The 23,616-nt window shown below is 40.1% G+C and overlaps 1 protein-coding gene across 1 annotated transcript in view; it reads left to right on the forward strand.

Moving 5' to 3' along the window:
* Window positions 1-23,616, forward strand: part of hhip (hedgehog interacting protein) — a 62,878-nt gene that overhangs the window by 31,016 nt on the left and 8,246 nt on the right. Inside the window, exons 5-11 of the mRNA XM_020920432.2 lie at window positions 4,369-4,520; window positions 6,494-6,667; window positions 7,952-8,095; window positions 9,219-9,337; window positions 9,431-9,554; window positions 13,882-14,018; window positions 18,823-18,904. Coding sequence (XP_020776091.1) covers window positions 4,369-4,520; window positions 6,494-6,667; window positions 7,952-8,095; window positions 9,219-9,337; window positions 9,431-9,554; window positions 13,882-14,018; window positions 18,823-18,904 — 932 coding nt within the window. The remainder of the gene's footprint in view (window positions 1-4,368; window positions 4,521-6,493; window positions 6,668-7,951; window positions 8,096-9,218; window positions 9,338-9,430; window positions 9,555-13,881; window positions 14,019-18,822; window positions 18,905-23,616) is intronic.

Below are 23,616 nucleotides of genomic sequence, written 5' to 3' on the forward strand. Positions count from 1 at the left end.
TCAAGTCATCTTAACTTGACTAGATTTTGTTTTTTGCAACGTGCTCGATGGAAATGTTTAAAGTCGTACCATGGAACGTTCAAGAAAAATAGTTCAGTGCACCTTCAATGTAGGAACAGAAAATCAAACAAAAAATGTGCCGCTAGTATAAAGAAAAAGCCCTCACGATAAATACTGACCCCCAAAGATGATTGTTCCGTTTAACAAATATTGGACGATAAGTCAATGTAGTAAAGTAATTATCATAACAGGCCTCGAAATCCGCTCATGGGGAATGTCTATGGCGCAGGAATGCCCACAATCCCGGATCAAACGGTTTCTAGTAACAAAGTAAGAGCCAGCAAAGACAGCTGCCTCTGCAAACTGGAATCTGGAGCCGTGTGCCACTCGGAGGAAGTCAGTATTCCATTTTAAGCACCACAAGATGTTAGATAACCACCACTCCTTATCCTTAAGCATAACTTTCCCAGTTTTGTGTGGACGGATGCCAATGTTCTGACAGTGCCAAAACCACATCCCCAGAGAGCCGAGCTGGAGCGAGCGCAGAGACAGGTGTAGCGAGAAACCAAAGAGCGTGTGTCTCCAGAGAGCGCTGTTTAAAGGGCCCGTATTAGGCTGTTCTCTGATCTGTGTTGTAATGTTGTTTCCTCATCGCAAACATACCTGGAGTTGAGTTTTGCTTCATTCACACATGTTTAACCCGCAATCTCTGCATACTTAAGATGAGTTCTGCCTTTTGATGCCATGTGCTAATACAGGAAGTGCTCCACGGTGTTTTTAAACTCTATACACCTTCACTAAAATCCTGGAATTCCCAACTTCTGCTGAACTAAGGTTACGTTTACGCCGTATCAATCGAAAACAGTCTGCGTCCAGACACGTCGTTTCTGTGTCCGCAATCCTTCCCTATCCACACAGCTTTGAGCACATTTGTTTACGTTTTACAGAAACTAAACTTAAAACCGCATGGCTAATTTGCATAAACTGAGCGCTCAAAAAACAGCTCGTTATTGTGCGCTGATGCGGTTCAGCTTCTGTTGAACTAAAGGACACGACTCAGTGGAATATGAGGGGTGTTCTGCTGATGGTGAGTCTGTTCTGTGTTTCTGTCGCGTTGGAGATGGTTCTTGTTAAACTTTTCAGAGATTATACGTCTGCAGGTCGTACGCATAGACCGTATATATGAATGGACATATATTTTAGCCTCTTAGCATTTTGGCAGTAAATTATTTCACGGCGCATAGACCTACATCAACGTATCAACGTTTTCAGGCGTCGACACGGTGCCGGATCAGATCTGTACTCAGATGAATTCATGGGAGTCGGTGGCACCAGATCTTTCCATCTCTGGAGATGTTTTCCATCATATTAGTGTGGACGAACATCTGCAACGAAAATGACTTGAATACATACTAGTGTGGCTGGGGAGTAAAGGTAAAAGGAGCTGTTAACTTGAAAACTGTCAGTTCATGATATCACAAGGTGGAGCTGAGCATTTTGAGTTTTGAAGATGTAAACAGACGAATAATAAAGTGTTTCTCCTTCTTTTCCTTGACGATTAATTGACCAAGAATTTATTGCGATAAACAATAATATTGACATTTTGAGACCAATTTCAACTAATATAATGACCATGGAATAACAAATGCAAATACACCCTTTCAAAGATCAATAAACCTTACTTTCTAAAGAACATTTAACACAGGAACTGTAAGACAACCAAAAACAATAGGTCTAACAAACAAGCACACAAATAGAATTTATCGTGGCTGGAAAAGTTATCGAGCTTGTTAAAAGTTATCGTACAATTAATCGATTTATTATTTATTATTGTTACAGGCCTATTCACAAATATGTGTAAATAAAACAAAACACAACTCCAGGTCTGTTTCTGATGAGGTAACAACATTATAACATGGCTAAAACTCACAAGAGTCAATTTTGTGTAATAAAGGTCCTTTAAAGCCTCCCGCCAGGCTCAAGGAGTATAATAACTCATAACAGACTTGATTTCGATACTACTACTACAAATAATAATAATGCATCAGTTTTATAAAGTGCTTTCCTGGACACTCAAAGATGCTTTAGAGCATTATTCATTCACTTCACACTCGTAAACAAAGCTGCCAGTCTGCGCTGTTGGTTCCTCTGACCACCACCATCACTCACACACATATCGCTTTCATACTAGGCAATGTGGGTAAAGTGCCTTGCCTAAGAAATGAAAGTTTTTGTATGTGGCACCTGATTTTCCCAGTGGTTTCCCATCCAAGTACTAACCAGGCCCGGACTTGCTTAGCCTCCGACATCTGACGGAATCAGACTTTGACAAACTGGTATGAGCACAACACTAAGGAATAACCCCCATACTCTGTACTGTCTCCGATACCATGATGATAATTAAAAAAAAAAACACTTTTCAGCATTAAATCATAGTACTTTCTTTTAGATTACCATGCAACTTTTAATTTGTGTAATCCCTCAGTGATCCAGATAGGTTCCATAGTAGTCCATGGGCGTATACTAGTCTATGTGCTCTTGTATTTGTTCTGATACAGCTCAAGATTATTTTAAAGCTTCAGGAAAGCTAAATGTCTGTCGTGTGAATGTGAATTTTTTAGTATCGATACCTTCTTAATTGAGTGTGTAGTTTTGATACCAGTTTTATTATGGATTAGTATTTGATTGTCGATTCTTTTGACAGTCTCAGTGGCAGGTGCTTGCCTGCTGGCCCTGCCTCGCTTTAATCACAGTCTCCTCACACACTTCTGTGGTCTCTCTGTGTTTGTTTCTCGTGGCCCCAGTGCCAGCGCTGCCCTGAGCCTGCTGCTGAGGGAGCTGCTCATTAGCTCAGAGCTAATATTTCAGCCCATTTAACCACTGTGTGTCTTGGTGGTCTCCTTTTGGCTCCGGATCAGGCCTCTTTAGTGCTGTGGTCTTTGACTGGCTCCCCACAGTGAGTTTATTTTGGGGATATGGGTCATTGCATCCCCAAATTCAACATATGGATCCTGGAAAGCTTTGACTTCCTCGGATGAAACTTTCTGACATTCTTTGGCAGAGTGCGTTCACCTCTGCTCGGACTCACATCCAGCTGTACACGGCTCCAGTCCTCCCACATAACTCCTCTTTATTTGACTTCACCAATCTGACATTTAGTAGGACTCATAAATTTCTGTGCAAAAGAACTTTGCCTTTGGAGAAGAGATTTATCTGTCAACTTCACATTTCACTTTACACTAGACTGAAAGGACCCCAGTGGTTGATGATGTGGGGCTCTGTTGTTGTTCGTACATATTTTATGTACATTCTTTCACATGGAGTCATCTATTTTGCATGTGTATGTGGCCTGTGTCAGTGTTGTGCTTCACTAAGCTTAATGCAGTCCACACACAAGATCCAGTAAATTTAAGTACATGTGTTCTTTGGCCTGTTGCATGGACTCCATCTGCACAGGGCCAACCACTCTTACCTAACCAGACCATACTCATAACTCTAAAAGTGAGGACATATTTTTCTGTTTGTGCTGGGGTTGTGTTTGAGGTGAGCATTTGAAGCTTTATATAAATACATACATTGAGTCTCACCTAAGCCCCACACTCTGTGTGGTACGGCTACATCCATTAAGGGACGAGGGGCCGACCTGGGCATAGATGATTATTTGAGTTAACTATGACGACTGGACCACCAGCATAGAGACAAGTGATGCAGCTGCCGCTGGGTGAAACAAAAGTTTACATATTACACAGTAATTTAAATGTTTTCGAAACATGTTGCCAAGACAGTGGAGATGGCAGCTCTCTACTTGTTCTTGTTTTTTTTGTTTTTTTTACGGTGCTCCTTCTCCTTTTTAAAAGGCTTCAGTTTTAGATTTTAGATCCTATGAGTAAAGGGGGACAGGGAGCAAAAAGCACGGACTGAAGCACTCTGCACTTTTGTGCTCTCTATGAACTGTGAGTGAGCTAATAAATTCTTTCAGCCACTCAGCATAGCATTCACGGATATCCCCTGAAGATTACACACACAAATCACAGCACAATGGAGGCCACCGGGAGGGCCCCGGCGTCACAGGGGCCCCCTGACCCTCAGGACAAGCGCACATAACCAGGCTCCCCTCAAACTGGCTAAAGGGGATTGTAGAGGAGGTGCCCTGTCCAGAGTCACACTCAGAATAATAGCTGCTAATGGTACATTCTGTGAGGTGGGTGAAGGTGTGAAGTGAATTGCTTTGGACGGAGAGGAGAATGAAAAAAACACTGGAATTCAAAGGATTTACAAAAAGAGGGATTAGAAAAGAATAATTTAGAGGCATTGCATGTTGTGCAAGAGCAGCATAATTAACTTGTGGATATTTCTCAATGACTCCAGGGCGGAGATGAAAGAGGGCTGCTTAGCCTGGCATTCCACCCCAATTACAAGAAGAATGGCAAACTGTACGTGTCCTACACCACCAACCAGGAGCGCTGGGCCATCGGACCCCACGACCACATCCTCCGAGTGGTGGAGTACACTGTTTCAAGGTACACGATATTCAAAGCAGCACACATCCTACTCTGTACATATTGAGTCTATCCAGTGTACCAACCTAGAGGATCGCTGCTTTCTATTTATGTGTGTCATTTATTGATTATTTGGAGTACCAAAGCTAAACCAGGACACCAGCGGGGTTACACTAGGACACAATGAGAACTGAGCCAGAACAAGAATTTGACTTAACTGCAAGAGCTTGTCTGCAAACGCTAACATTTTTAAATCATTAAAATTGTGTAAATTACAAGCAGACGTGTTCATGTTGATATGAGTTGCAATTCCTCTTTCTCACGTAAAGACTTAATTTCACATTTTGAATAGCCTGGTTGTGATGACTGTCTGAGTCAGTAGTCGCACTGACTGCAGCACAGCCTTAATTGAAGATGATACAACTAATTAAAACTGTATTGAAACATCCATTTTCAACGTGAATCCAAGTCCACACATTCACTTAACATTGTGCAACAGCTCAAAGTTGTGTAAGCAGTGATCCACCCACTGTCTTCTTCAATGAGACAAAACTTCGGCCTCAGAGCGTCTCCAGACAGCAAATGATTTTGACCCAATTCTCTGCGTGTCGTTGGCCGCCGCGTCAGCATCCTCTGCTTACAGCGATTATGGGGATTCTTAAAACACCTTGTTGCAAAATGTAAATAAAAGCAAAGCATATACAGCAATCTAAAGAATTACTGCGTCTCGTAGAAAAAAAAGTAGGTCAGTCATTCTTCAGGCTTCAATATTTAGATAGTGAAACTTAAGAATAGTGTTTAAACTGATCGTGAAAATAAAGTAAAGTCATTTTTAAAGAGCCCATATTACGCTATTTTATCATCTTACCTCGTGATAAAACATACCTGGAGTTGTTTTGTTTCATTCACACATGTTTAACACCCATGAAAAAAAAAGAAAACACTCCGTTCCACCTTGTGATGTCATGTAATAATACAGGAAGTGCTCCACTGTGTTTAGAAATTCCATACACTTTCACTAGAAACATTTGGGTGATTTCAGTCCTAGAATTGCCAATCTCTGCTTAACTAAAGGTAAAAGGTGCTGTTAACTTAAAAACTACCACTTCATGACATCACAAGGTTGGAACAAAACATTCTGAGCTTTGGAGATGTAGACAGACTAATAATAAAGCAACGCTCAAACATGTGTGAATGAAACAGAACAAAACTCCAGGTCTGTTTTTATGATGTATCAACATAAAACATGGTCAAAAGCTCACAAGAGTCAGTTTTGAATCTGATACTGTTCATTTGTTTTTCAATATAAAACCAAAAATAAGAAAATGAAAAAACAACATTATTTGTCTCCAAAACTAAAATGAAAAACAAAAAACAAATAATGATTTGTTTTTTCAGTTTTCGATTTTGTGTTTAAATGAATAAAGGAAAAAACAGATAACCAGACCGGAACTAGATCGGAACTAGACCGGGACCAGGACCAGGACCAGGACTGAGACCAGGACCAGACTGGGACTGAGACCAGGACCAGACCAAGACTGAGTCCGGGACCAGGGCCAAGACTGAGACCGGGACTGAGACCAGGATTGAGACCGGGACCAGACCGAGACCAGACCAGAACCAGACTGGGACCAGACTGGGAGCAGATCAGGACTGAGACTGGGACTAGACCGGGACTTAGACTGGGACCAGACCAAGACTGAGACCGGGACCAGACCGTGACTGAGACCAGGACTGAAACTAGGACCAGACCAGGACTAAAAATGGTTTAGTAAAAAGTCCGGCATCGCAGTTTAAGTCACGGAAACGGGAAACGGTCGTTATCTGTTTTTTCATTTTGGTTTTAGAGACAAATAATGAAGAAAATAAATAGTTTTTCGTTTTCTTATTTGTGGTTTGATGATTAACGGATTATTTCACATAATATTGGACCAATATAATAAGCAAACTGAAATGGCTGAGTTGGTAATAATGTTTGTAAATGTTTGCGTTAGGAAAAACCCCAACCAGGTGGACACGCGGACAGTGCGAGTTCTGATGGAAGTGGCTGAGCTCCACCGGAAGCACCTGGGGGGTCAGCTGCTGTTCGGCCCCGACGGTCTCCTGCACATCATCCTGGGAGACGGGATGATCACACTGGACGACATGGAGGAGATGGACGGGCTCAGGTAGGAACATGGGGGCACTTCCGGCTCCATCGATTCTGGCTCCAAGTGACTTAACATTGAAAAATGATCGCCCCTCTCTCTGTAACTTCTGCTGTTTGCCTCGTCATTTTGATCACGTTAACCCACTCTACATGATACTGGTGTTTTTATTTTGTTATTTTCTCTCTAAATAAATTCCTAGACCTTTTTCACAACGGCCAGAAGTGCCAGGATGTTGGGTAAACGGCACTTCCGGTTAATGCTTTTCTACGGCAAAATATCTGTGGAAATGTCTTGCGTATTCTCCACCAGCTTCATAAATCTGCCCCGTCACCAAATCTTCATCCAAAACAAGGTTCGACAAAGCATAAATATTCTGTCCATGAAGAATTTATCCACAAACTATCAAGGAAAGAAAGACGAAAACATAAAGGCAAACAACGACGAGCATTAGTGAACTACTGAACACAACCAACGTTACGGTCATGAAAAAAATATAAGTAACTTGTTAACTCAGACTGATTCTACAATTAAAATTAAAAACTGATTTCATGATGTCGATATTTGCATAGACAGAGAGTTTTGTGCAGTTTAAATGCCATGACATGTAATTTGTGAACATCTGTATCATTTAAACTGCACAAATCTCTCTATCTGTGCCAATATCGACATCATGAATCATGAAATCGATTTTTTATTTCAATTCTAGAATCAGTTACTTATTAACGAATTACTCATTACTTATGTTTTATTCATGACCATGATGTTAGTTTTGCTTAGAAGTAGTTCACTAATGCTCGTCGTTGTTCACCTTTAGGTTTTCGACTTTCTTACCTTGATCGTTGTGGATAAATTCTTCATTCATGGACAGAATATTTCCTTTGTCGACCTTGTTGGATGAAGATTTGGTGATGGAGCAGATTTATGAAGGTGGTGGAAAATACGTGAGACATTTCCACAGATATTTCGCCGTAGAAAAGCATGTACCAGACGTTTTGTAAACCTACAGCGGGGCACTTCTGGTTGTTGGGAAAAAGGTCTATAGGTCTATAACTGCTTGCCCCATGAGCTTCATTTGACTGAATGCGATATTTAATTTATTCTACCCTGTACAGCTCAAATTCCTTACCACAAAAAATTAAAATAAAATCTAAATTCTCCCCACTGTTGTAAAGAAATAGTACACATGATAAATATTTATGTATGTCTACGTTTCTCTGTTTTATTGACTTTTTGTGTATTAAATATCGTGACAGACCTAATCGCCGTCCCAGATGTGCTCATGTGCTGTCTGTGTGTGTCCAGTGATTTCACAGGCTCCATTCTGAGGGTGGATGTGGACACAGACTGCTGTTCCTCCCCGTACTCCATCCCGCTCAACAATCCCTATTTCAACAGCACCAACCAGCCTCCGGAAATCTTTGCACACGGATTACACGACCCAGGAAGGTCAGTGGAACTTCAAGGTGACTTCGATTCAAGCCACACCTGTTATAACACCAACGCTATCTGGTTTAACTGCTAAAAAGTCTAACACCAGTCCTGACTACTATCATAAATTTGACATTTGAGGAAAAAACGGATTAAAATTACCTCCTAATAATGGTCCGTAAACAGTTCAGAGAAGACATATTACGCTTTTGTCTGCTTTAGTTATAATCTATGACACCCATGGGTCATTCTGTTATAATTTGGACTTTTTAAAATCACAAAATTAATCTAAAACGACTTAATAAAAGAAACAAATCCGCTGACATCTGTGTTAGAAAACCGTGGGGTCCAACTGCAAACGTCATCAAAACAAATACTCTACTCCAGGTCCGATGGAAATATGAAGATCACACTAGTGAGCAGCATTTTTTTATTCATTTGTACGAAAATGACAATCTTACACGTATCAATGATTAAGAAAATAAAACTAGAGAACAAAATAAGTACAGAGAAGTGGGCGCCACCTATTACCTCCACTCAATTTCATTTCTCTCCAACGACGAGGTCAGGAATCGGAATACACTAGACGGTTCGCAAAAACTCCGGAAGTGTGAGTTCAGGCACTTCCAGGTTTTTGCACTTCCGTGGTTTTTGCACTTCTGGGGTTTTGCACTTCCAATCAGCGAGGAGCCATACATTCTGTGTTGTCAGTGATTCCCGAGATCGAGGATTTAAAGCCAGAACAAAGAGAATGTTTGGTGAATTTTATCAAGGGGAAAGACGTTATTGCCCTTCTTCCTATGGGATTTGGAGCATTACATACATCACGACCAAATAGCAGCGATTGGTTTAATTAAAAATAGTACACGCGTACCGTCAAGCGAGCGAATTCTAACACTACGAGGTCAGACGTTTCTACGAAGTGAAACCGGCAGATGAATCAGGTTAGACATTTACCGGGGACAGTAAAAACTAGAGTTGAAAGTTGATATGATATCGTAAAAATAAATGATTACAGATTGTTCAAACATGCACGAATCACTCCAAATACAACTTCAAGAGGATAAATGAGAAGAGGAAACTATAACATGGTTTAACTGGCTCTAAAAACTTTCATAATAAGTCTGTGTAAATGTGTTAGATGTGCCGTGGATCGACTTCAGACCGACAACGGAAGTCTTTCGATACTGTGCACCGACACCACGGGGAGGAACACCACATCAGGGAGAATACTGGACATCTCGAAAGGAAAGGATTATGGTAAGGTAGAGTCTCTCACATGGACGTTCAAATGTGTCAATGTTATTTTGTAGATAGTTAAATTTAATATTGTTTTTTTTTTTTTTTATCCAGAAAATGAGCCTTCTGTGTATAACCTGCAGTCCAACGGCGGCGCTCCACCTGTAGGCGGCTTCATCTACAGAGGCTGTCAGTCGAGGCGGCTTTACGGGAGTTACGTGTTTGGAGATAAGAATGGGTACGTTTCATGACAATAATAATGCATTTTATTTTGTATTATAACACACTTCTCTCTCTTAAAGTGGTACAGAACATTACAAACTTTATTGATCCACAAGGGAAATTATTTGGACACAGTAGCTCACACATCACAATATTTTATAAAAAAAAAAAGGAGTACCGTATTTTCCACACTATAGGGAGGACGCACTGTCATAGAATGGTCTATTTTCGAAATTTTTTCCACAAATAAACCGCACCGGACTTTAAACGAAACACAACAGTTGGATGAGTCAGTGGGACTTTGTTTGTGGCGTTCACGGTGACTCTGGGCTTTGTTCAGTTGTATCTAGAAGTGGCACATTGCACTCGCTTTTTCGGTTCGTTCCTCCGTTCCGTTCCTCGTCGGCGTGGAGTGATGAGTGTGTCTGTGGGTGTTTTTCGCTGCGCGGTCGCTGTCTGCTCCGTGTGTGTTTCTGCGGGTGGTGCGGCTTTGTAGTTTACTGAAGTCGTGCTGAGACACCCGAGTGGATTCGTGTATAGGGCACTCTGGATTGTGGGGCGCGCAGTCTTTTTTTGATGGGGTTGGAGGTTTATGAGCGCAACCTATGGTGTGGAAAGTACGGTAAAAAATTAAGAACAGTCACTGGCGAGGTTAGCAGTTTGGGGGCCCTTGGCGAACTTAAGTTTGGGGCCATTGTCCAATTTGTTCAGTCTGCATTCTAAGTGCAGCTTGCAGAGCGTTCATTCGTGCAGTAACAAACATTTCAGTCACACTCGTCCATTGTTGCCTCCTCAAAAGCACATACATATGTACAAGTCAAAATAAAATTGAAAATAAGTAGTTAAAAAAAAATTAACATCAGCGTTTTAACATATTAAAATTAAAGGTGCACTTTGTAACTTTTTGGTTAGGCGTCCATCACCTGCTTGTTTCTATGGAGATGTCATTTCTTTGCCTGGAATGTTCCACAGTACGGCATTAAACAGTTCTACCTTATTATTTATTATTACAGGTGGTTTTATCGCTCAAAATTAGGTAGAAAAACAGGCATTCTGACTGTGAGCGGAGTCGCCTCTCCACAGATCTGACCTCAGGGTAGCTGTGGGGTCTTAAAAGTCTTTAAAAGGTCTTAAATTTCGTGTTTCTAAATTAAGGCCTTAAAAAGTCTTAAATTATGTTGTCCAAGTCTTATTTCTTTCAACTGGGCTGCAGATGTTAAATAAAGGGAGGAAATAACAACAATAACAACAACAACAACAACGTGAAATTACGCAACATGAATGAACTTCTAATTTGGAGTATGCTCAAACAATATTTAGTTTTTGGCCATTTTACAAGCTATGCATACTACCATAAATGAGTTCAGTGAGTCATGGTCATTATTAGAATTGGATCTGGTGTTTTTCGCCCGCATAATAGTGCAGTGTTGGTCTTAATTTTCATTTAAGTGGTCTTAAAAAGTCTTAAATTTGGGGTAGTCAAACTTTGGAATACCTTGGACCTGTAATTTGGTCTGGTTTGGTCTCTGTGAAGATAGAAATGTATTTGACGGACCCTCCACCAGAAAAGTTACACAATGCCCCTTTAAACTTTTGACTTAAACTTTATTGATCCACAAGGGAAATTATTTGGACACAGCAGCTCACACATCACAATATTTTATAAAAACAAAGAGTAAAAAATATGAACGGTAATAAAAATATCTAAATAAGTAGCAAAAAAGATAGCAATAAGGCATAATTATATAAATGTAAATGTACAAGTCAAAATAAAATAGACAATAAGTAGTAAAAAAAAAAAATTAACATTAGCATTTTTAACATATAAAACTTAAGGATGTACTGTGTAACTTTCTGGTTGAGGGTCCGTCACCTGCTTGTTTCCGTGGATATGTCATTACTTTGCCTTAAATGTTCCACAGTACGACATTAAACAGTTCTACCAATCTATTACAGATGGTTTTATAGCTCAAAAATACCTAAAAAAAAACTGCTGTCCACAGATCTGACCTGTAACTTGGTCTGGTTTGATCTCCGTGAAGATAGATAAGCAGAAAAAGTTACACAATGCACCTTTAAACTTCAGACTTAGACAAACTTTATTGATCCACAAGGGAAATTATTTGGACACAGCAACTCACACATCACAAAATAATATAATAACAGAGACTAAAAATATAACTGTAATAATAAATTGAATATTTACAGAGAATTTGTGATTTTCCACTAGTCTGTAAACAGCCTGAGAATTGCTCCATTTCTTAATTCTCATTTTATTTATCCGTAAAGGGACAGCGCTTATTAAACATTAAAATATGCAAAGATTAAAGCCAACGTGGCTAATTTCCATCTGCAGTCTCTCGGGAGGTTGATGTCAAACAATGGGGAAAGACTTGTTTTATGGCTCGGGCTCCAGTGTAAATTGCGATTAGACTTATTCCTTTTATTCACACTAGTCTTTGGTTTGTCATTCATCCTTCTTTGCTGATCTGAAAACCTGACGCTTTCGCAAACAAAGGAAGTAACAAAGGAAGTAAATAGAAGATGGAGGGTGCGTATTTGGAGCTAACATTGAAAACACTGGTCACATAAATCTGTGCTTTGTTGCAAATTGTAACCCGCTGTTATGGTCAAGTGCTGGCTCCTCCATGTATGTTTAGAAATCGAAAGCTGAAATGTTAAAGCTGAGGGTTTGATGCACAAGCCAGTGTTTAAATCTGCTTTATATCCAAACATAGGGAAATATTTTCATTTGAATATTGTGCGTTGAAAATATATGTTTACCCTTTAGCAAACTGGTACCCACTGAGAGCTTGTACAGTACTGCAGTAAATACTAATCATAAACTGTATTTATAAACGGACATTCAACGGAAAATCATCGCCCCTCTGTCCGTAACTGCAGTTGTCAGACTCCTCATTTTGGTCTTAAAATGTTGATATTAACCCGCTCTACGAGATCCTGGTGTTTTTATTTCGCTATTTTGTCCATAAATACAGAATTTGGCTCCAAATTTGGGCCTCGGTGAGCTTCATTTGACTGGAGCCGAACGCTATGGGTGACGTCACACTCCCTTAGGCTACTTTTTTTTACAGTCCAAGTCCAAACACAAAAAAAGAAAATTTGTATTTGAATATTTTGCATGAAAATATACACTTTTCTTTTATTAAATTGTTACTCACAAACATCTTGGACAGAAGGGCAGTAAATAAAACTAATATTGTAGTAAGTATAATGATCATTTGCAGTCCAGGACGAGGCTAAGTAAGAGTCATGGTGTGAAAAATAGATGTACCATGTTTTTCGGACTATAAATCGCTCCAGATAGTAAGTAACACCGGCCAAAAATGTGTAATGAAGAAGAAAAAAACATGTATAAGTCACACCGGACTATAAGACGCACTTTTGGGGGAAAATTCGTTTTATAAAATCAGACCAGGAACCAACATTTCATCTTGAAAGACAAGTTCTAGTAATAACAATAGAACAGAAAACAACAGACTGTTAACGTCACATGTGAACAGTTCTTCAGATAACTACAACATAAACAACAGAACAGAACAAGTTTACCAAACTGTGCGAAGAATCCCTCAGTCGTCCAGGTAGAATCCATGAGGAGAAAAATTCAGTTTGTCATCTTCAACCAAACTAACTTTTGTCCAGAAACAAACTGAATTTTTCTCCTCAAGTTTACCAAACTCTCCATCTTACTCCAAATCACAAAATCCATTCAATTCTTCATCCTCGGTGTCACTTCTGAGTAACTCCGCATCCTCCGGAGGTAAACAGAGCGCCGCTTCCTCTTCTGCGTCGCTGTCGTCAGACTCAGCATCAGTTCCAGTTAGAATTATTCCGGCCTTTCTGAATCCCGACAGGATGGTTTCACTTAAATATAAAATTTTCAGTGGTACAGAAGTAACTGACATGATACAGACAGGACAGAGGCTCTTTCTGCAGGAGACATGCGCAGTAGAGTGAAGTGACAGTGGTACAGGAGGAACAGGAGCAGCAGATACTCACACACAAGACTAGAGCCTCTCGTGTCTGTCAATGTGAAAATTTTAATATGTAAGTTGCACCGGAGTATAAGTCGCAGGAAACACCCAAACCATGATAAAAAGTGCGACTTATAGTCTGAAAAATACGGTCTATAGATGCAATTGATGGACTCACCACCAAGTTACATAATGCACCTTTAATATTCACTTCATTCAGTTTTGGCAGAACCATAATCAGAATAGTTAGACCAAGGACTATAGATTCATTTATGGAGGGTTCACTTTATAGAAATTTCGCTTTTGTACCTGTTCTGCTGTACATTAATGTTCGCTGTTTCTTTTTAGTAACTTGAGGATTCTGCAGAAGTCTTCCTTGGCAAATGGAGAAGAGTGGCAGGAAAAACCTCTGTGTCTGGGCTCGACTGCCTCGTGTGGTACGACGCTGAACGGCAACATCCTGGGCTTTGGAGAAGATGAGCTGGGTTAGTACAAGCTCGGTTTTGTGTTTCTTTTATCGCGAACAAAAGAACTGCAACCCCCACTTTTAAAGGTCCGTCGTAAAAGGATGGATTTAGAACAACTGCTCCTGAAAAGCCTCTCGTAAATCTTTTCTATACATATTTTCAATCCACTTTATTTAAATAGCACATTTTATACACATGAATTTTTTTCTGGTGGAAGGTCCGTCAACTGCTTTTCTCCATGGACATGTTTCACAGTGTGGTATTAAACTGTTTTTATCTTCATGGAGACCAAACCAGACCAAGTTACAGGTCAGATCTGTGGAGAGGCGACCCCGCTCACAGTCTGAATGTTGTTTTTTTTAGGTATTTTTGAGCTATAAAACCACCTGTAATTGAATAAATGTAATATAGATACTGTGGAACATTCCAGGCAGAGCAGTGACATATGACAGAAACAGCAGGTGATGGACCCTCAACCAAAAAGTTACATATTGCATTTTTCGGACTATAAGGCGCACTTAAGATCCTTTAATTTACTAAAAAATGTACAGTATGCGCCTTATAATCCGGTGCACCTTATGTATTAATTATGGTTGTGCTTACTGACCTTTTATGTGGTACACAGTGTTCAAAAATCAAATCAATCAATCAAACTTTATTTCTGTAGCGCTTTCCAACAACCAAAGCCGACCAAAGTGCTGTACAACATTAAAACAGGATAAAAAACAATAAACATCATACAAATAGGTCAACAAAGCACATTACACCATTAAAATAAAGAAAGGGTCACAGGGCCACTAAGTGTTAAAGATCTGTCAAAATGTTTTAGTACGACTTTGGTAAACTACGAAGCCGCACTGCTTGTTGGATTGTCGGAGCATTACCACTACTGTAGTCAGGAACCTTGCGGAGAACAAACATTCCACTGAGTCGTGTCCTTTAGTCCAGTAGAAGCTGACCACATCAGCCACAAGGATTGATCTGTTTTTTCAGAGCTTATTGTTTATGCAAATTAGACATGCGGTTTTAAATTTTGTTTGTGTAAAATGTAAACAAATGTGTGCAAAGTTGCATTAAACACATTATTACTCAATGTATATTTGAGTCCGTAGGAAATTTTAAAAAAATTAAACTTGAATTATCCACCCACATTCACATTCAAAAAACACCAAGACAGGGAGACAACGCCGGGCGAATTACGCCACGATCTGCTAATGGATCATGGACGCCTGGACTAAGGATCAGTCTCAAGTGTCGTCTGTTTGTTTCGCTTAATGCTCCTTATAATCCGGTGCGCCTTATGTATGAAAACAGATGAGAAAATTCAACATTATTGATATTACGCCTTATAATCCAGTGCGCATTATAGTCTGAAAAATACGGTAGTTCACCTTTAAGACTACAAAAGAGAGCAGATCATAAATGTGTTAGAATGCATAAAGTTAAAATTGTTATAACTTGAAAATGAATAAATAAATACAAGACAGAGGACCACACGTTTCCTGCACTAGTTCCTTGTGAGAAAGTTGTGCAAATTCATCACATTTTGATAAGGTTGTGTCAGCCGAGGTAAGCAGCCTAATGAAACACAGAACTGCTTAACTTCCTGGAAATACACCAGACATTTACAAAAATATTAACTATCAAACGTACTGTTTCTTGTTAAGCAAAAACATGTTGTAGATCACTGACAAATGCTCGCAGAAATGTGTGATGAGATTCCTCGCCAGTTCCTGTTACATAACTAGAAATTTAAAGGACCTATATTACGCAAATTTTACTCTGGAGTTGTGTTTTGTTTCATTCAAACATGTTTTAGTAATCCATTATTATTTGTCTACATCTCCAAAGCTCAAAATCCTCAGTTCTACCTTGTGATGTCATGAAGTTTTGAAGTTGACAGCTACTTTTGACCTTTTGTTTAGCAGAAATTGACTATTCCAGGGCTGAAATGATCCAAATGATTCTAGTGAAGGTGTAGGAAGTTTAAAAACACAGTGGAGCACTTCCTGTATTGCCACATGACATCACAAGGTGGAACGGAGTGTTTTCTGTTAGAGAGAAGAACCTAAATATGCAGGTTTTGTGTGTTAAACGTGTGAATGAAACAAAACACAACTCCAAGTCTGTTTCTAATCCATGTATCATTCGTTCATTTGTTTTTCAAAATAAAACCAAAACGGAAAAACAACATTTTTCTTCATTATTTGTCTCCAAAGCCAAAATGAAAAACCGATAATCATTAGTTTTTTCAGTTTTCAATTTTGTCTTTAAGTGAATAATGGAAAAAAACGGATAACAGCCGTTTCCTGTTTCCGTGACTTAAACTGCGATGCTGGACTGAACCAGGACTAAACTGGTCTCTGTCTGGTTCCGGTCTCAGTCCCGATCTGGTCCCGGTCTGGTCCAGGTCTCACTCCCCGTCTGGTCCCAGTCTCAGTTCCGATGTGGTACCGGTCTCAGTCCTGGTCTGGTGCCAGTCTGGTCCCGGTGTCAGTCTTGGTCTGGTCCTGGTCTCGGTCTCGGTCCCGGTCCCATTCTCTGTCCCAGTATCGGTCCCGGTCTCAGTCCTGGTCTGGTCCTGGTCTTGGTCCTGGTCTTGGTCACGGTCTCATCTCGGTCCCAGTCCCGTTCTCGGTCCCAGTCTCTGTCCCTGTCTCTGTCCAGGTCTGGTCCCGGTCTCAGTTTCAGTCTCAGTCCAGGTCCTGGTCCCAGTCTGTTCCCGGTCTCGGTCCCTGTCTCAGTCCTGGTCTGGTTCTGGTCTGGTCCCGGTTTCAGTCCTGATCACCCGACAGTCTATGTGGGTGCACCTCCGGGCCGGTCCTGACACTCAGTCCTGGTCCAGTCCCGATTCAGTCCCGGTTCAGTCCCGGTTCAGTCCTGGTTCAGTCCTGGTTCAGTCCTGGTTCAGTCCGTATGCTTTGTAAAAGTCCGGCATCACAGTTTTCATTTTGGTTTTGGAGACAAATAATGAAGAAAAAAAAGTTGTTTTTCCGTTTTCTTATTGTTTTTATTTTGAAAAACGAATGAACAAATGACACACGGATTGATTCTGACAATCTGAAACATTAAAACATAGATCAGAAAATAATGTAATATAGACTCTTTAGATTTTCCTGGATTTAATCAACGTTTGTCAATGGTAAAAAAAAATAAAAAAAAATAGTTGGATGGGTATGGGCCCCCTCAGACACATGCTTGCAATTTGTCCCCTTATGGAATTTACTTGGGGGCTTGTTCCTCATTAAATTATCTGCTTGGTTCCCAGTCATAAGTATCCAATTGTCTCATTAAACCTTTGGCAGGTGCAGGATTGCAGAAGCTTTGACTCTATTGATTGTTCTCATGTCATTGTGTGTCTGTCTTCTCCTATTGTCTCCCATCTGTCGTCATTTTACCCCATTTCGCCCTGAGACGTACATGTATTATACCACCCATATTACCTTATTTTCCTATTCGTTTGTAAAGCGAGTGTCCAATAAGTGCTATATAAGTCCAGTGTATTATTATTATTTGTTATAATGTTGTTTCCTCATCAAAAACATACCTGGAGTTGTGTCAAACCCTGCGTATTTAGAGTTCTTCTCATCTACGGAAGCCGAGAGGGGTCACAACAAACGCAAACGCCGCAACAAATACAAATGCGACAACACAACAAAAAGCCACAATGCACCAAAAAAAGCCACAACACACCAAAAAAAGCCGCAACACACCCAAAAAAAAAAGCCAGAAATGACCGCAGGACTCTATTTTAATGCAAACGCCACAACACAAATGGAAATGCCGCAACACATTAAAAAGCCACAACACATCAAAAAGCCACAACGGAAGTGACCGCGGGACTCTATTTTCCGACGGACCGATCAAGCGGCAAGTGAAGAAGAAAAACTACAACGTGAAATGAATAATAATAAAACAATAAATTACTTTTACTTACATCTCCAACTTCTCCATTCCTTTACTTTTCACGTTGTAGTTCTTCTTCTTCACTTGCCGCTTGATCGGTCCCGCGATCACTTCCGTTGTGGCTCTTTAATGTGTTGCGGCATTTGCGTTTGTGTTGTGGCGTTTGTATTTGTTGCGGCGTTTGCATTAAAATAGAGTCCCGCGGTCATTTCCGTTGTGGCTTTTTTTGGTGTGTTGTGGCTTTTTGTTGTGTTGTCGCATTTGTATTTGTTGCGGCGTTTGCGTTTGTTGTGACCCCTCTCGGGTTCCGTACCCATCTCATGCAAAATCAACTTTTCAGAGCTTTCTACCTTCTAAGAGTGATGTGTGGGCCTTTATATATGTAGACGAAGGACTTTTTAGATTGATTTGGGTTTTTTTTTTTAAACAAATATGAAAAGATAAGAAATTATACAAAACATGTCTTAACATTTCAACATGTATCACAACTGTATATTGCAGGTTTACATGCAGATTGTAACAAAGCGACCCCAAAAAAAAAATCTCTCGTGACCCACCTGAGGGTCGCAATTCAGTCTTTGGGAAACAATGGGTTAGAGTTTATGTTATGACTAAGCAATGACAAAGTGAGGTACAAGGCGCAGGTCTGAGGTAAAAGGAGCTGTTAACGTGAAAACTATCGCTGCATGACATCACAAGGTGGAACAGAGCATTTTGAGCTTTGGAGATGTAGACAGACTAATAATAAAAGATTACTCAAACATGTGAATGAAACAAATGAAACACAATTTCAGGTATGTGCTTGATGACATGACTTCAAGCTCACAAGAATCCTTTTTGTGTAATGTAAGACCTTCAAATACTTTTTTAAATTAAATATTCTTATGTGTATGTTTTGTTTTTTGTTTTTTTACAGGTGAGGTGTACATTTTAGCGAGCAGTAAAAGCATGGCACAGCTACACAGCGGCAAACTCTACAAACTGGTGGATCCCAAAAGGTAAAGCCCACACACTGCTTCTCGGCTGCCTCACATTCAAAACAAACCACTACTCTCTGCCCGTAATTGATGCTTTGCGGCCGATGTCGTCAACATTCCCCGGGGGTGTGACGCTAACCGTAGGCATGCTCTGTCTGAAGTTCTGACTTGGCTGGAACTACTACAGGAGAGCTGATTTGTGCTGTTAAACAAATCCCTCTCAAATAAAATTACACAACTCACACCTTTTTGTTGAAAATCAAACTCTAAACAAAACCATGAACGCTCGTATTGATCACAGGCTCCTGAACATCTTTAGTTTAAATCCATTTTGTGTTTTTGCTCGAATATTTTTAACAGTGTTTGCTGATGTGTACTTTGTGTTGCCATAGTAACCACTGATCATTCCACTGTATATGTAGAACACTTTACGCCTGTCAAACTCAAATTCACAGAGGCCAAAATTAAAAACTGGGACTATGTTGGGGCCAAACTAAATATTTATTGAAAAATTTGAAAAATTTCAACAACATTTGCATGTTTTCTCTTCTTTCGAGATATGTAATGTGAAACCTTTTCTTATTAAAAATGTATGTGTTTTGTTTTGTGGTGCTGCAAATTGTCCAAATAAACTCCTACTACTACTACTACTACTACTACTACTACTACTACTACTACTACTACTACTACTACTACTACTACTACTACTACTACTACTACTACTACTACTACTACTACTACTACTACTACTACTACTACTACTACTACTACTACTACTACTACTACTACTACTACTACTACTACTACTACTACTACTACTACTACTACTACTACTACTACTACTACTACTACTACTACTACTACTACTACTACTACTACTACTACTACTACTACTACTACTACTACTACTACTACTACTACTACTACTACTACTACTACTACTACTACTACTACTACTACTACTACTACTACTACTACTACTACTACTACTATTACTACAGCTACTACTAATGTTTAATAATAGTTTTGCTTAAACATTGAATTCAGAACAAATATAATATACAATAATAACAACATATTAAATAAATAATGTCTCTGTAGGCGGCGGGCAGCTCTAATATATATTTGATACGATCTCGCAGGCCAAATATAATTATATCGCGGGCCAAATTTGGTCCCCGGGCCTGAGTTTGACATGTATGCTCTAAGTGGTGCACTGTGTAATTTTTCTGGTGGAGGTTCCGTCAAATGCTTTTCTCCGTAGAGAAGTTATTGCTTTGTCTGGAATGTTTCACAGTATGGTATTAAACCTTTCTATCGCCATGGAGACCAAACTAAACCAAGTTACAGGTCAGATCACACTCAGAATGCTTGTTTTTCTAGGTATTTTTGTGCTATAAAATCACTTGTAGTTTAATAAATGTAAGGTAGAGCTGTTTAATGTCACACTGTGGAACCTTCGTATCCATAGAAACAAGCAGCGAAAAGCTTTAATGGGGCAGCTTCTCTCAAATGAAAACTGCCTCGTTAACTTGTATGGAAATGGGGCGAGCTGACAGAACAGGTTAGTCTTTGACGCTACTACTGAAAGCATGAATCTCCTCTTTGACGCGGAGCCCATCTGTGCGCACACATTCCCTGCACTCTGCCTCGATGCGAAAGCGCAACTCAAAACAAGTCGTCACTTGAACACATGCCACAGACAGTGACGAGACCCACAACACCGATGCCACGTTAGAGCCATTTTTAAAGGGCCCATATGACGTTATTTTCTCGCCTATGTTATGATGCCGTTTCCTCGTCACAAACAGACCTGGAGTTGTGTTTTGTTTGTGTGTTTCGTTCACGCACGTTTAACACACAAACCCTGCATATTTAGGCTGAGTTTTTCTCTCAAACAGAAAACACGCAGTTCCACCTTGTGATGTCATGTGGTGATACAGGAAGTGCATCTCTGTGTTCTTAAAGGGTGAATGGCTTTTCCACCTTCAAGACACTCGAAGCGCTTTACAACAAGGAACCGCTCACACATTCACATGCATTCTTACACACATTCATACACTAGTGTACGCAGAGACTGGGGGCGAGGTGGATTAAGTGTCTTGCCCGAGGACACAACGACAGCATTCATCGGTGGGAGCTGGAATCACACCGCCAACCTGTGGGTTAGAGCAGGGGTCCCAAACCTCGGGCCGCGGACCAATAATCAGGCCTAAACCAGGTCTAAACCACGACTAAGCCAGGTCTAATCTAGGTCTAAAACAGGTCTAAAACAGGTCTAAATCAGGACTAAACCAGGTCTAAACCAGGACTAAATCAGGTCTAAACTAGGTCTAAATCAGGTTTTAACCAGGTCTAAATCAGGTCTAAAAGAGGACTAAAGTAGGTCTACACCAGGTCTAAACCAGGACTAAACCAGGTCTAAACCAGGTCTAAACCAGGACTAAACCAGGTTTAAACCAGGTCTAAACTGGTCTAAACCAGGTCTAAACGAGAACTAAACTACGACTAAACCAGGACTAAACCAGATCTAAAACAGGACTAAACCAGATCTAAAACAGGAGTAAATCAGGTCTAAACCAGGTCTAAAACAAGACTAAACCAGGTGTAAAACAGGTCTTAAACAGGACTAAAACAGGTCTAAACACAGGTCTAAAACTGGACTAAATCAGGTCTAAACCAGGTCTAAAAAGGACTACAACAGGACTAAAACAGGTCCAAAACAGGTCTAAAACAAGACTAAAGCGGGACTAAAACAGGATTTAACTAGGACTTAACCATGCTGCGTGAACTTCCCATCCATACGCCGTCTTTTTCCCGCGGTCCACACACCGCAAAATATAGTTGAATATAAAACCGGTCCGTGGTGCAAAAAAGTTGGGGACCACTGAGTTAGTGGATCTGACTATTGTTTGAGAACGGGATTCGAACCGCCAACCTTTAGATCAGTGGACAAACTGAGCTCCATACACCTTCACTAGAATCATTTGGATCATTTCATGTACCTGTTAACAACCACTTCATGACATCACAAGGTAGAACAGAGCATTTTAGGCTTTGGAGATGCAGACAGACTAATAATAAAGGATTACTCAAACGTGTGAATGAAACAAAACACAATTCTAGGTGTTTTTGAGTCGGTAACAACATTCTAACACGTCTTAAAGCTCACGAGAGTCTATTTTGTGTAATATAGGACCTTTAAAGCCTGCGTCACACTGCAGAGGATCTTACACCCGCTGTTGTTGAACTGTGGAAAACTTGTACGTGAGTTCTCTTCATAATTCATGTGTCTGCTCAAGTTTATCATGCAAAGGCTAATAGAAATCACCCTGGTTGTGATGGATCTGTAAACTGTTTGCAAAAGCCGAGTACATATGAAAATAATTTAGGCACTTCTACACAAACCATCAGTTTATTTTACGCACAGGGAGAAGCTGGGCACACATGCTTCTGTGTAATCTTTGTGTTTAAAACTCTGCTTTTTATGTTAAGCCACTCATAAGTATCCAATTGCAGGATTTCAGATGACATCATTACGTTCAATTTTATTTCGTAGGTAAAATTAATATTGTTCAGCTGCAGATTTGTGTTGTAATGGAGCACGGTCTTGGGTCTAGTCAGTGATAGAAATGAACAGGTTCCGTATTTGGGAATTTACCTTTTCAATATTTCACGGCAAAGTGTCATTAATAGAAAAAAAAAAAAAGACGAGATTGAGTCCACAAGATGAGATTTTAACATAATTCGTCATATATACATTTTTTATTTATTTGATTTTATATTTTTGTTTTCCGTACGCTTTTTGGAACTGTAAGGCTACGTTCAGACTGCAGCCAAATTAGATTTTTTTGACCCAATGCGACCTGTATCTGATCTTTTAATGACAGTCTGAACGACACAGATCCGATTTTTTCAAATGTGACCCAGGACACTTGGATATGTGCTCCTGAAACCGATACGTATCCGATTTTTTGACACGCGACTTCAGTCTGAACGGCCAGGTCGCCTTCATCCCACCTACACGTCATCAACAAGCGAGAGTTGTACAAGTAGGAGCTCACAAATGTACAAAAACGTTCTTCTTGTCATATGAAAAAGCGAAGCGAAGCACAGATCAATCCCACCACTCTTGGCTGCGACTCTGCACCCACACGTTCCTTTTTACAGACATCGCTGCCACAAAACGCCATGGCCAAAAACCTCGTCCTTCTCCTTCTCAATCTCCTCCTTAACACAAATAAGATATACATGTTTTGGCTCCGGTAAGACAGTAACTTTACGCAGCGTCTGACATCGTCGTCGTGTCCTCCAGTGATCATGCGGGACACTTTTAAGGGCGTTTAAAGTTCACACTGGAGATTACGTACAAGTTTAAGTCATTTAACTAGAAATGTGAACGACCTCGCAAAAAAATCTCACCTGTGTTTATCCCCGTTTCATACATTCCAAACGTAAACACATGGAGAAAAATCTCACGAGATCATTTTCCTCATGTGTGCACGAGCTTGTAGTGATTTTGTCTCACGAGATCTTGTCCTATCCCCAGGAAAAACTGTCTCTTGCCTCCATCTGAAAGTCTGAAAGTATCACCATATTCTAGAAACTGAAAACCAGGTCTAAAACAGGACAAAATCAGTTCTAAATCAGGTCTAAACCAGGTCTAAAATAGGTCTAAAACAGGACTAAATTAGGACTAAACCAGGACTAAACCAGGTCTAAACCAGGTCTAA

This window comes from Boleophthalmus pectinirostris, unplaced genomic scaffold (genome assembly GCF_026225935.1).
Source record: "Boleophthalmus pectinirostris isolate CB_2022bp ecotype Guang Dong unplaced genomic scaffold, ASM2622593v1 HiC_scaffold_22, whole genome shotgun sequence".
Lineage (NCBI taxonomy): Eukaryota > Metazoa > Chordata > Actinopteri > Gobiiformes > Gobiidae > Boleophthalmus > Boleophthalmus pectinirostris.